At 42.7% G+C, this 14,683-nt stretch overlaps 1 protein-coding gene across 1 annotated transcript; it reads left to right on the top strand.

The window, feature by feature from the left end:
- Window positions 1-3,993: 3,993 nt before the first annotated feature.
- On the top strand, window positions 3,994-12,073 carry LOC145396020 (sulfotransferase 1C4-like). The gene is made up of 6 exons (XM_080269484.1): window positions 3,994-4,169; window positions 6,496-6,639; window positions 9,671-9,812; window positions 11,458-11,584; window positions 11,876-12,016; window positions 12,060-12,073. The coding sequence occupies exons 1-6, from the start codon at window positions 3,994-3,996 to the stop codon at window positions 12,071-12,073; spliced, it is 744 nt and encodes a 247-aa protein (XP_080125610.1).
- Window positions 12,074-14,683: the final 2,610 nt, after the last annotated feature.

Genomic DNA, 14,683 nt, shown 5'->3' with positions numbered 1-14,683 from the left:
TCAAAGGCATAAATGATCGAATCCCTTAGAAGAATAGCCAGCACGTTAGGTGCTGTTTCAGGGTAAGCCTTTTGTGCCATACTCTCCAGGTCATGAGCAAGCTGCTAAAGAGATTCGCCTCGAGCCCGTACATGGTTCCGGAATCTCCCTCTGTTAACCTCAGTCTGGCACATTGTCCTGTATCTGCTCTAGCACTTCTACTAAGGAATGATAACTGGTCCTCTCCTCCAGTGACAGCTGGCCAAGAATCTCTAGTGCAGCACCCCTGAGGTTAGTAGCAAGCTGCATTGCCCTCTGCCTATCATGCCAACCGTTCTGATCTTCAAGTATCTCAAACTGCACACGATAGCTTCCAAAGATACTTCACCATCAAATTCTTGAGGTTTCTTTTTAATTAGGCCCTCATTATAGTTATGCACTTCACTGGTTTAAGGACTAAAAACTGGGGCATTATAAATAAGTGTTGGACTCAAGCATTGTACATTATCTTTCTGCCCTGTAATGCTACATTCAGATGCTTGAGATTCATCAAGATTCACCTCACACCGTCCATTTTTTACATATGCTCCCTGCACACTAACCTGAGGATCAGCAGTGCAAGATTTCTCTACAATCTCAACATTTCTCCCACTAATTATCTTCAACCGGTCATCTGTATGCTGTCTGCACTCCATCATTTTATTGCTCACCTCACGCTTCTGTTATTGTAGCTCAGTGTATACTTCTTCCTTCAACTGTTGCTGTTCTTCCTTCAGTTCCCTCTTTAATGTGTCTTGTTGTTCCTGCATCACCAGTTGTAACTCCTGTTGTTCCTACAATGTCTCTTGAAGCCATTCATGTCGTTCTTTCTGTTCTTCACTTTGTGCTCGTAGTTGTTCACTTTGTGCTTGCAGTAACCTCGCAATTGCAGCCAGAGATGCCACCTCCTGCCTAGTTTGCCTTCTTGTCCGTACATCTTCTGGCTCTATGTCGAAGATTTGACTCACTACAGCATTTTTCTATCCCAACTCCTGACACAACTTGTTTCATCCTCATCCCACACTTCCACAGGCTCCAACATCAGTACTTCTGTATAGGATGGACGTCCCTCAGTGAATTGTTCCTTGAAGGGTCAACTTTTCAATGCACACAAGATCACCTCAGGCGTCGTAATAACATATCCTTCTTACGTTCGAAGTCTTTATTTTCCAAGTAATTACACTGCCTACCTAACTTATTTCACAAGTGCCAGAAATACACTAACTTCACAAGGCCATAAGTAAACTTACTCCTCTATTCACTCCCCCATCCTGTTATAATCTTCTCGGACGTTCTAGATACTCCTAGCAGCAACAGTTCCAAGTCGGAGCCATTTAAAATATTCCAGTTTTCTTACAATATGCGGCACAAAATGCTTTAGCATGCAAACTGAAAAATATGAGTGGTACATAATTTAACAACCATCCAAATAAAACATTATAGGGAGACAAAAAAAAAAAATCACGCATAACTTTACGAAATACCTCCACTCACAACAGCAGGCTACCTGGCACCTCTGACTAACAACTGAAAATACACAATCTATCCTGAATTTTCCACTACCACCTAGCTATCACTCGTGCTTCTCAACACCTGTGTATTACATGCATCTTCTATTTTTATGCAAGGAAGAAGGAACGAAAGGCCAAAAGCCTGTAAGACTGTTCCCTCCACGAAAAAAAAAATAATAATAATAAGATATCAATGATAAGATGGTTTGCACCAGTTGCCTTCAAGATTATATCAAGAAGTGCATGATAACTTGCAAAGGAAGAGGCGTTACAGATCAACAGGCCACTGAAAATAAATACAATATCCCCTCTGCAATCACACGCGAACTACCATTGTGTCGTGGGAAGAGAAGGTAGTTGAGTAGACTGCAATTGCTGTCATCCTTGGAGTCTTGAAGGACAGATGATGTTCCGGCACCCATTCGAACAATCATCTAAGCTCGTTCAGATTAGATTATACTCGCCAGATCGGCCTTACATTCTCACTACCTACATTCCCTAGTGCTTATTTACATTTGTTCATCAAGTGTAACTCCACCCTTTTGCCCTGAACCATTCTCACGGCGGCCTTGAGAATAGTTGCGACCTTGTGATAACGAAGAATTGTTACTCGATTTTAAAATATGGTGGGGGTGTTGAGGGGTAGCCCTGACGAACTGAATAATTTTTAGAACAGTAGGTTAAAGGTCGAGGTCAAAGGGCCAGGTCATATTGAGTTTGCCATGTAACCTTGATCGTTGCCGTATTCTGCCCAAACATAGTATTGTGAACTATAGATATAACATGCAACCCTGGACCAAAATAAAAATAACTTTCACCTGTTTAACAAGAGACCTACTTTCCATCGTGGTACAAAATAAAAAGTGTGTGTGTGTGTGTGTGTGTGTGTGTGTGTGTGTGTGTGTGTGTGTGATGCATGGATTTACAAAATTTTTAATACTGAGGAAAATATTATTAAAAAGGTAAATTCTCTTGCCCTACGTAAGACATATGAAACATCGATGCAAGAAAATGTGGTTACTTAACACGGGAGAGAGAGAGAGAGAGAGAGAGAGAGAGAGAGAGATTCTGATAGAAACACACACACACACACACACACACACACACACACACACACACACACACACACACACACACAGAGCCTGCGTGCCACCAACAATAATAGCTAAAGCCTGCAATTTCGAGTGCTGCACATCTGTCAAATTTCCATTATTACACATATACACGTGACATGCAGGGGACACATATGTAGCGCTCGTCTTCCACTCCACTGGGTGATTTCTCGTGTGTTGCGGGGACGCCTTAGTCAATGTTATCAGTGTCCATCCTGCATCTTCTATTCATATCCTCCTCACACGCTCACTCTTACGCCCACACCACAGGCAGCGTTATCAGTGACCATCCTGCATCCTCTTCATATCCTACTCACACTGCCACACTCACTCCCGTACCACAGACAGCGATATCAGTGTGTATCCTGCATTTTCTTTCATTCCCTGTTCACACTCTCACACTTACGTCCACACAACAGTAGGTGTTATCAGCGTCCATCTTGCATCATCTGTTCATTCAATACTCACACTCACACACTCACACTCAAACAAAAGACAGCGTTATCAGTGTTTTTTTTTTTTTTTTTTAATTCCAACTCTGGGCATAGGCTTCAGGGCCTATTTCTCGGGGGCAGTGACCTACCCAAGGCCCAATAGTCCTCCTACACCTCCGCATGTCACCACTTCGGCGCTAACACACACCATCCTTACTGAATACATGCTAGGGCTGTCTCATACAGGACTGGTGTATTGGTATTAGCGGGGGTATTTTTAGATCAAGGAAGTCTGCTTTTAGGAAATACAAATCCTTAAACTGTTCCCTGCCCCAGCCGGGATTCGAACCTGGGTTCATAAGGACAGCAGGCCGCCTGCCTACCGATTCAGCCACCGCCTCCGGCATCATTTGTCCCTGCATCATTTATTCATTCCTTACTCACACTCATCCTCACCACAGACAGCGTTATCAGGGTATATCCTGCATCATCTATTCCCATCTTATATCTCACACTGACGCCCACACCACCGGCAGCGTTACCAGTGTCCATCCTGCATCATCTATTTCTTCCCTACTCACACACTCACGCCCTCACCATTGACAGCGTTACTAGTGTTTATCCTGCATCATCTATTCATTCCCTACTCACACACTCACTCCCTCACCACTGACAGCGTTATCAGTGTCTATCCTGCATGACCTATTCATTCCCTACTCACACACACTGAAGCCCACACCATCCTGCATCTTCTCTTCATTCCTTACTCACAGTGCCACACACTCACGCCCACACCGTCATACACAGCAGTCCCTGCAAACCAAAAGATATACCACCATATATATTTCAAGTGCAGCGCTATTCCCTGTAATACATCCCTCATACTTAAACACTTATTTACATTTACAGTGTCAAATAATGACTGATAACGGAGACTCCTGCCCCGTGATGACTTTCCCCTTAGCCCCGAAGATCCAGCACGAACTACAGACGAAATTCGGATCTTTTGATAAGGGACTGGTGGAGGTTGGACAAGGGCGGTACCTCCTGCAACCGCACTGCAGATTGTACCTTCATAAATATGCCCAGTTCAGGTGAGTAGATTTGGGAGAGAGAAAGAGAGAGAGAGAGAGAGAGAGAGAGAGAGAGAGAGAGAGAGAGAGAGAGAGAGAGAGAAGTGAGTCGATGATCTTTACACACACATTCAAGGAGAGAGAGGGGGGGGGGCTGTAGGGAACGGTGTAAGGCTATGAATTTCGTTAAAGCAGACTTACTGGTCAACCATAAGACCCGCCGATATGTCGTAAAAATACCCCTGCTAAAACCAATACGGTACACCAAGTCCTGTATGCAACAGCACTACCATGTATTCAGTATAGACGGTGGCTCTATCATGTATTCAGTATAGACGGTGGCTCTACCATGTATTCAGTATAGACGGTGGCTCTACCATGTACTCAGTATAGACGGTGGCTCTACCATGTATTCAGTATAGGCAGTGGCTCTACCATGTATTCAGTATAGACGGTGGCTCTACCAAGTATTCAGTATGGACGGTGGCTCTACCATGTATTCAGTATAGACTGTGGGTGTTAGCGCAGAAGTGGTGACATGTGGAGGTGTATGATACGTTGAAGGACTGCTGAGCCCCACGGAAAGGGCGCTTAAAAAAAAAAAATCAGACCTACTTCATGTACAGTCACTCATAAAAGAAAAGACCCCCCCGTGCGTTAGAGGCAATATAACTCGGGGTATTCAGTGTTGGTAACAGTGTACTTGACGTCAGCCATATGGGGGGATAAGGAGGGGTGTTTGAGAGGAGGGCGGAGTTAATCTGCACGAAACACTGCTTCAATCCACAATTCGAGTCAAACATACATTACAGTATATCCGACTTGTTATGTTGTCCTTCACACAAAATTAACTTTATGCTACAAGAACAAAGAACTTTCAGGTGATAACACAATTCCATACCCGAAAACTTTATGCATTAATGCCGCACATGATGCAAATGAAACCCCCGGCCTCAAGGGTTAAATGAATGGGCTCGACACACTTAGAATGATCCTTGAATGAACTTCCCCCAAACGCAGCTTCATACCCCCACACCTGACGTCATTTACAGTGTTACCAGGACCGATATCATATTGGTTGAAAGGTGTCTTGGCCGGGGGGGTCGTTTTATTTATGAGTGACTGTACCTCACTCGAAGCAGTATTATCCAGACTAAACCTTCCTCATCACTGATCCTGCCATCTTCCCCACTCCACCTTCAGTTCATCCCCAATCCACATCCATCATCCGTTACCCCCTCCCCACCCTCATTCACCGTGACGCGTAGGTTGTTGAGCAGACCCATTAACCGCAGGCAAGCAACCACTCTCCACCCCGTTAACAGGGGCATCATAGAAGGCAGCACATCACTCCATTGTTTGATTATATGGTTGTCACCCAGAAGTGTAAATGGTTTCCTGGGTTAAAGGAAACCATTAGGCTTGTCACTCAGGTTAGAGCCACCTAAAGTTGAAAGAGTAGCAATAAAAGTGACAGGAAGGATGGGAGAAATTGGAAGAGAGGACAGCAAGCACAGAAAATGAATGATAAAGGTGAAGGAGGATGTAAGCAGCACTATATTAGGTGAGTGGATGATGGTCGCCACCACCTACCTACCACCGTGATGTGTAAGTAAATAAGACATACAGTATTTCTGGCGATGGAGAAGAATCAGTAATCTAAAGAGTATGTGACTAGTGATGACTAACTTTACTCTTTACAGTAAATATGTAGTTGAGTTTTAACGTGGTTCTTCAAATGTCGGAGCTTTTCTCTCTCTCTCTCTCTCTCTCTCTCTCTGTCCTTCTTCTTCATCTTCTTCTTCTTTTTCTTCTTCTTCTTCTTTTTCTTCTTCTTCTTCTTTTTCTTCTTCTTCTTCTTTTTCTTTTTCTTCTTCTTCTTTTTCTTTTTCTTCTTCTTCTTTTTCTTCTTCTTCTTCTTTTTCTTCTTCTTCTTCTTCTTTATTCTTTACGTGCCATGTTTGGAAGGTCCAAAACAGAAAAAAATAATAATCCTCAAGTAAGATGAAAGCCTAAAGATATTCCATCAAGATTTCGGGTTACATAAAAGTCCCCCACAACGACTGGGTACTTTATTGGAAGAGGGCTGTGCTACACTCTCGGAGTCTATTCATGCTCTGTCTCTCCTAATTTCGTGGGGAGGGAGGTAAGTGAGCTTCAGTTTACCATTACGTTACGCTGGGTTAAGGAATTCTCGACTTTGTACGCGTAAAACAGTCTTGTCATCGTTCTCTTCCTTAGTTGCAAATTTGTTGATAGGAAACTCTCAGGCCACTCATCTCATTCTTTTCTTATCTTTTTTTTATGAAACGATTTTTTCTCTAAAATTTTCATTTTTCTTGTCCAGGTTTCGGCCAGATGACGTAGTGGTGATGGGGTTTCCCCGCAGCGGCACGACGTGGACGCTGGAGATGGTGTGGTGTATGACGCACGACCTTGACTTCACCACAGCCATTAACACGCCAGTCACAGAGCGATCCCCCTTCCTTGAGTAGGCACCAACATCACTTGATTCTGCTTCACTGGTAGTGGCAGTAGTGGTAATAGTAGTAGTGGTAGTAGTAGTGCTGGCGGTGGTGATGGTTGTGCTAGTAATAGTTACAATAGTAGTACTAATTGTGGTGGCGGTGGTTGTAGTAGTAGTAGTAGTAGTAGTAGTGCTGGCGGTGGTGATGGTTGTGCTAGTAATAGTTACAATAGTAGTACTAATTGTGGTGGCGGTGGTTGTAGTAGTAGTAGTAGTAGTAGTAGTAGTAGTAGTAGTAGTAGTAGTAGTAGTGGTGGTGGTGGTGGTAATAGTAGTAGCAGTAGTAGTAGTAGTGTTGGTGGTTCTGTGTAGCAGCAGCAGTACAGTACTAGTATTAGCAGTAGTAGTCATAGTAGTAATTGTTGTGGTAGTGGTGGTGGTGGTATTGGTGGTGGTGTGAAGTAGTAGTAGTATTAGTATAAGTAGAAGTAGCAGTAGCGGTGGCGGTGGCGGTGGTGGTGTGTAGTAGTAGTTGTGGTAATCCAGGTTCATCTGAATGTAAACTACTTTGATGGGTATTGTTTTCACTCGGTTTGTCTGCCTGTTTGTTTGTCTGTTTGTTTGTTAACAACTTTACACGAGAACTACTGGTGTAATTTTCACTAAAATTTCAGGGATGATGGGCAACGACCTTCTGATGACCTGATTGAATTTTGCACCAAATTGGGCCAAGGCCCAGGCTGTTGGCCCCAAAATGTAAAACAAAAATAAATAGCTTTTGTTCATAACTCTTTTCAAATTCGTCATATCGACATTAAACCAAACCCTATAGGTGCATCTTTCAAATCTTGATCCTATAACATGCCTCATTACATCAGGGGGTCACCCCTTACTTAGCGGTATGGGGGTCAATGTCAGGTGGTTCAGGCCTAAAATGTATAATGGGCATAAAATCGTCAATTCCCACCTGATTTACTCCAAATTTTATGTGAGACACCTTTGACTAGATATTCTGTTGTGTTTACACGTCAGTAGTAAAATGACTGCCAGGGACGGGTTTGCTGTGCCTTAACACCGCTTCCTGTTTGTTTGTACTCCTATGCCTTTTGATTTTTCATTGATTTAAGCTATATTCTCATTGATCAGGACTACTTAACGCCTTTCCCTTAGCGATTTGTTTTGCCTATTAACCAACACGTCAACATCATAATAATGGAAGAAGTGTTGCTTAGTCTCCAGTGTCCTCCACTGAGTATGTATAGTGAGGGACACCTTCTCGCGGTGGCACTGAAATGGACAGGCCACTCCTCTGCCTGGTTATACAAATGTCCCTCAGATCCCTCCCTATCCCCGAAAGGAGAATGGTGAACGGAAAGATGAGGACTGCTACTACCACCACTGCTAAATACCAACAGCACCACTACCACCACCACCACCACCACCACCACCACCACTACTATTACTACTACTACTACTACCACCACTACTACTACTACCACCACTACTACTACCACCACCACTACTACTACTACCACCACTACTACTACCACCACCACTACTACTACTACCACCACCACTACTACTACTACTACCACCACCACTACTACTACTACCACCACCATTACTACAACTACTACTACTAATACAACAACAACAACAACAACTACTACTACTACTACAAATACAACAACAACAACTACTACTACTACTATTACTACTACTACTATTACTACTACTACTACCACCACCACCACCACCACCACCACCATTACTACTACTACTACTATTACACTGTTTGGCATAGACGTTAAGAACTGGAGTGGTCAGATACAGCCTTCAGTAACTCTTTTACTGGAAAATAAGACAATACTACGGCTCTACATCCTTTTCCACAACCTGGCCTAAAATTGCCGTCTTTCCATCGTGAATGCTGAGTTGTAACAGTGGGTTAATACTAGACTAGGATGCTGATCACGAAGAAGTGCCGTGTAAAAGTAGTAGAGACGTAGAATTGCCCTCTTCTGCCCCTAAACTACGAGAAGTAAGCTGCGTATGGACGGAAATTTGTGCCAAGTTAAAGTGAAGGGAGTGTAGGTGGATTTTTTGATCCTTTTTCAGTTTATATCCCATAATTCACTGGTAGAATAATATACTGCCAAGGTGCGGCATCCTTTCCACAGCACTTCTTCGTGACTAGCACCATATTCTAGTGTTCATCTGCTACCACTCCACATTCTAGTTAGAAGGGGCAATTTTATGTCAGGTTAGAGTAAACAGAGTATAGTTAGTATGATCTAACTATGTTAGTTTCGCCTAAATTTGCCTTCTCCCCATCTTGACTGCTGGGGTATAATTAACATTACGATATGGTGCTTGTCACGAAGAAGTGCTGTGTAAAGGATGTACAGCCACAGCACTGTCATTGTCTGCCAATGAGCTATTATTATTATCACTAGAATATGACGCTAGTCATGAAGAAGTGCTGTGTAAAGGATGGAGAGAGAGAGAGAGAGAGAGAGAGAGAGAGAGAGAGAGAGAGAGTTTCCCGATTGGACAGTATAATTATTTTGTCCAGTGCTACCCCTGTTCAGTACTCTTACAGGCGATAGATGGACAGGCAGACAGATAGATAGATTATTGACGGGATAGATAGACAGAGACATATAGATCGATAGATAGAGGAAAGATTGATGGATAGAGACTTATGGGCAGGTAGAAAGATGACTAGTTAAAGAGAGGGACAAGCAGACAGACAGGTAGATAGATAGACAGGTAGATAGATAGATGGACAGATAGACAGATAGATGATTAGATCAATGGAGAGGGACAGACAGACAGACAGATAGACAGACAGGTAAATTATTAGACAGGGAGGGACATTCAGACAGAGAGTCAGGTAGATAGATAGACATATGAATAGATAATGAGAGTGGAACAAACAGCAGAGAGAGAGAGAGAGAGAGAGAGAGAGAGAGAGAGAGAGAACCATTCTTTTTTTCAGAGGTGACTCAATTTACCATCCTGAGCTTCCCCTGCCCAGTTTTCTGGTTGACAGTTTTTTAAAGCAACATCCAGACGAGGATCCGAGCACCACTGGGGTATTTTTGGCCCATGCTGAGTCCGTTCCTTCTCCTAGAGTAGTCCAAACCCATCTGGCCTTCTCACTTCTCCCGCCATCCATTCTTGAGAGCTGTAAGGTGGGTGAAGTTCTCTCTCTCTCTCTCTCTCTCTCTCTGGCGACATAAACTTTACTAAGCTTCGCCATGTAAATGGCGACGCTTCATGTTTTCGTCAGTAATATTTTTCTTTGCAATTTTCTTTTCGATCTTGATGATATTACACATGAAGGTACTCTACAGTAGGGTTACCCAAGTACCTTTGCCAATATAAATGACCTTGACCTATTTTTGAAGGTGAAACTCGTTTTTATTAAAACATTGCTTATTTTAAATTGAAATATCTTAAACTAATTGAAATACGGATATTTGGGTGGAATTCCTATTAAAAAAATTCTTTCTGTATAACTTTGGCTTAATATTTTGCCATTTAGCCTAGTAGAAAGTACCGAATTCAAATCTGTTCAGTTTTTTCTTAGCAACACGTTCTAGAGAAAACCACAAAAGTTTTAAAGATATACATTTCTGGATATACAGCTCTGGTCTCCCTTATGATCTGAATGGAATATAGTTACAGTATAGCATGCAGTTAGCCAGTTATTGAGACAAAAGTAAAATTTACATCTGAGTTTTTCGACACCTTTGTCTTCAGGTCCCTTGTTGATGTTACACAAGAAGATACCTTAGGGTCTTCAGATCTTGTTAATAATAGACATACTTCTATACCACTGAGAGATACGCACACCACAAAGCCAGCCAGGAGACAGGACGTGTGTGCTGGCAATCCCCAGGTCCTGTCCTCCTCCCTTACTGATTTTTAACCAGCCCATACCCTACTGACCGGGGTAATGTACGGCCCGGCCTGCACTATAGGTGCAGGGAATCTTTAAACGAACGAACGAACCACTGAGAGTTAGAGCAAACCTTCCTTGTTGTGGCTAAATGATAAGGTTAGCTAATTAGATTTAATCTAATTTGCATCTCTCTCTCTGTCTCTCTCTCTCTGTCTCTCTCTCTCTCTCTCTCTCTCTCTCCCTCTTTCTTTCTGAAACTGTTAGATACTAGCCCTAGGCCCGGAGGGTGTTGGGGAAGAGTATTGCTTTAATTCGATTTGTGTATGTTGACAACTTTTTGCAAAAACTAGTGCGATTTTAATCAAAATTAAGGGGATGAATGGCTATAACCTTCTGATCACCTGATTAAATTTTGGGCCAAGGCTCAGGCTTTGGACCTCTAAAATGTAGAAACAAATAAAAATAATAAGCAGAGGAAAAATCGTTTTTTCGCCATAACTCCTTTCAAATTTGTCATATTGACATGAAACTAATACCTATAGGTGCGTCTTTCAAATCTGCATCCTACAACATGCCTCATTACATCATGGGGGTCATCCCCCAGTTAGCGGTAGGGGGTTGAGTGTCAGGTGGATCTGGCCTATAATTTCAAATGGCCATGAAATCGTAAATTTTCACCTGGTTTACTTCAAATTTGATATGTGACATCTATGACTAGATATCCAGTTGTGTTTATACGTCAGCACTAAAATGACTCACAGGGACGGGTTTGTTGTTCCTTGGCACCGCTTCTTGTTTTGATCTGTTTTGGTTTCTACCGTAGTCCACAAATACGAACTTAAGCCGTTTAAATCATCTTTTGAAATAAGAATTGTGGAAATGAAAATGAAGATGAAGATGATGATGATGATGGTTTTCATTTTCATTCGTAGGTGATATATGTGGCTAGACATCCGGGTGACGTGTGTGTGTCTTACTACCACCTTCAAAGACTCTTCAAGCCAGTGAATTTCAAGGGCGACCTGGAAGAGTTTCTGGATTTGTGGTGCCGAGATTTAGGTAAGAAGAGAGAGAGAGAGAGAGAGAGAGAGAGAGAGAGAGAGAGAGAGAATGAAGAATGGGACATTGCAGAAATTAATAAACTGATTGATGTTGATTATAATCCAGTTGATAGGTATAACGTGCATTAATCCCTCTTCTTCCTCTTTTTCTTCTCCTCCTTCCCCTGCCTCTCTTTCTTCTTCTCCCACACCTTCACCTTTTTTCCCCTTTCTTCTTCTCTCTCTCTCTCTCTCTCTCTCTCTCTCTCTCTCTCTCTCTCTTTCTTCTCCTTCTTCTTCATCATCACAGTTATGCTAGGGCCATACTGGAGTCACTTAAGCGAGGCATGGGCAAAACGCACCCACCCAAACCTCCTCTGGCTATGCTACGAAGACATGAACAAGGATCCGCTGGGGGAACTTAAGCGCCTGGACCACTTCCTCGCCACAGGCCTGACGGAAGACGAGCTGCTGCAGGTGGCCCAGCATTCCAGCTTTGCCAACATGAAGGCCAGACCTGCCACTAACATCAGTCTCATCCCGGAATCGCCTATACTGGTGCCGGGAGAGGCTGAGTTTGTGAGGAAGGGTGAGTTTAATTAGCGTCGTTGTTGTTGTCATCATAATCTTAATCATCCTCTTTTTATTTATTATCGTCAGTCATCAAATCATTGTCATCATTATAATTGTTATTGCCTTCATTACCATCATAATCATCATCAATATCATCGTCCATTGTCATTGTCACCTTTGGCATCATTATCATTATTATTGCCTTCATTTCCATCATCATCATCGTCTGTCGTCGTTGTCGTCATCCGTTTCCATCATCATCATTGTCATCATCATCCCTGTCCTCGTGTTAATGTTCATCATCATTGTCGTTACATCATCATCATCATCATCATCATCACTGTCTTCGTCGTAGTGATGATCATCATCATTGTCGTCACATCATCATCTTCACTCACCTCATTAATGGATGCAAGCCAGTGAGACAAAGTAGGTTAAGCATGTCAGGTTTGAATTACCAGGTTACAGTATGCTAAGCTGGGCATACAACGATACACAAGATGGATGGTATATTGCGCCCTTGTATCGTGTGGTCCTGGCTCAGTCTGCTGGTATGGGGAAAGCAGAGATTTTGGCTTCATCATGAAACTACTAACAAACCACGCAGTCAGTGAAAGCAAAAAAAGTGGAGAGTATTAACCCGTCACTTCCCGAGATTTTCTGCACCTCCGACATCCCCCAGTCCCGAGGTATTTTCGAAATTTTTTTTTTTGGCTAAAACCTTCGCTTTTGGTGAGAAACATCGAAAATTCATAGAGAAATCGCTCACCTGAGGTTTAAAGTGCCCAATCCAGGTAGGAGTTCCTCCTTACCTGAGTGGGTTTTCTAACATGCTGGCACCAAAGAAAACGAGTTCTATGGGAGGGTAACTATTTTATCCACTCATAAACGGTATTTATTTATTTACTTGGTACGAATGTATATGTAGTATGACAGTATATTGGTTTTCAAGCAGTAATAAAGGCATTATAAGCATTGTTTCACTCACTAACTAATCACCATACCTGACCTATTTTTGCCACACTACCTGATCATTATTTCTGGCTGTTTCTTCTTCTAATGCTTTGTAAACATTGTCCTCCACATTGTCATCGATTGGGGAATCACTCTGGCCCTGAATAACTTTACTAGCCAGGTCACTGGTAACAGGTCCTTTGCCAAGACAATGTCGTGAGGGGGGGAGGGGGGAGGTTATGCAGTGTAAGGCATTGTCCCTGCTTGGTATCTTGTACAGGAATAGAGGAAGGTGTCCCGTGTGTACATACAAAAAATCACGTGCGAAAATTGAAAATTGTGCAAATTAGCGACCTTGCAATTGCACGACGTACTGGTACGTCGCCGGGACTGGCAAATGCAAATCGTTGCAACGTACCCATACGTCGTCGGGACGGGGCGGGTTAAGGATGTAAAGATTTATGGGAAGTAGTAAAAAAGTAGAAAAGCAAGAGAGGGAGTGGGAGACCGAGGATGAGATGAAGGGATGCAGTGGAAAGGTATATAGACAGGGGAGTGTGAGCGAAAAGGCAGGGGACAGGGTGACATGGAGGCTGCTTGTTTGAGGGCACCCCATACATACGGGATAACGGCATCTGGCTATTCACCGGCAAACGGTAAAGATTTATGGGAAGTAGAACCTGTTTATTTTGACTGAGCCGTCCCTGGAACACATGGACCTATATTCTTACTGAGTAAGGAAGCTCCCTAACACCTCTTCCATTGTGATTTATTTTGGGATATGGCTGGTTAATATCCTTCTGTTCATTATTTTTGCAGAGTATGGTGATGTTGCCAGTATTTATGTAACACTGAAGAGTACAGTAAGGTATAATAAACAAACCACGTATTTTTGGTGTTAGGGACTTTCCTTAACTAACAAGAATACTGACCATAGTGTAATATATGGACCACCCTTTACTAGAAATAGGTAGATATAAGCTGGGTATGATTAAGGTGAGCCCACAGATAAAGGTGAAATAGCATGTTTTACCTGACAAAGATCCATAACCCTTTGCAGCTCAGTTGATGGCCAAGTGAAGTCAGATTGGAAGGTCAATTTAACTATTAATGAAGGAGGCTAATGTCCACCTCATTACTAAATTGCATCTAAATTCACGCAACTGCGACTTAATTTCAAGTTGTAGAAGTAGTCCAGTTCCATCAGGTGAATTGTATGTTCTCAGTGGCAGTGTTCTCAGTGTTCATCCTGTGTTCTTCTCTCCCTACAGGTGCCACTGGGGACTGGGTCAATCGCTTCACTCCCCAAATGAAGGCCAAGTTCCAGGTACCATACTCGCAAATTTTCTTGAGCATGATTTGAGTATGATATTGTTACTTTATGCTTTTATTTCCACTCCTGAAACTTCGTGGCCAATCTTGAGTTAGTATTAGGATGAAAATATTTTTACCAAAGACAATGATCTGTGATATTACTGAACCATTTCTATACAGATTGTTTTTTGCAATAACTGACTAGGATCTTTTATTCTTTTCCAGGCTTGGGTGGAGACGGGGAGTAACGCATTCGGGGAGGTGCCACCTAGGTACA

Source organism: Coenobita brevimanus, chromosome 34 (assembly GCF_032717465.1).
Source record: "Coenobita brevimanus isolate Jiangsu-jjx chromosome 34, ASM3271746v2, whole genome shotgun sequence".
NCBI lineage: Eukaryota > Metazoa > Arthropoda > Malacostraca > Decapoda > Coenobitidae > Coenobita > Coenobita brevimanus.
Note: the sequence above shows the minus strand (reverse complement) of the source record. Positions and strands in the feature narration are given on the sequence as shown.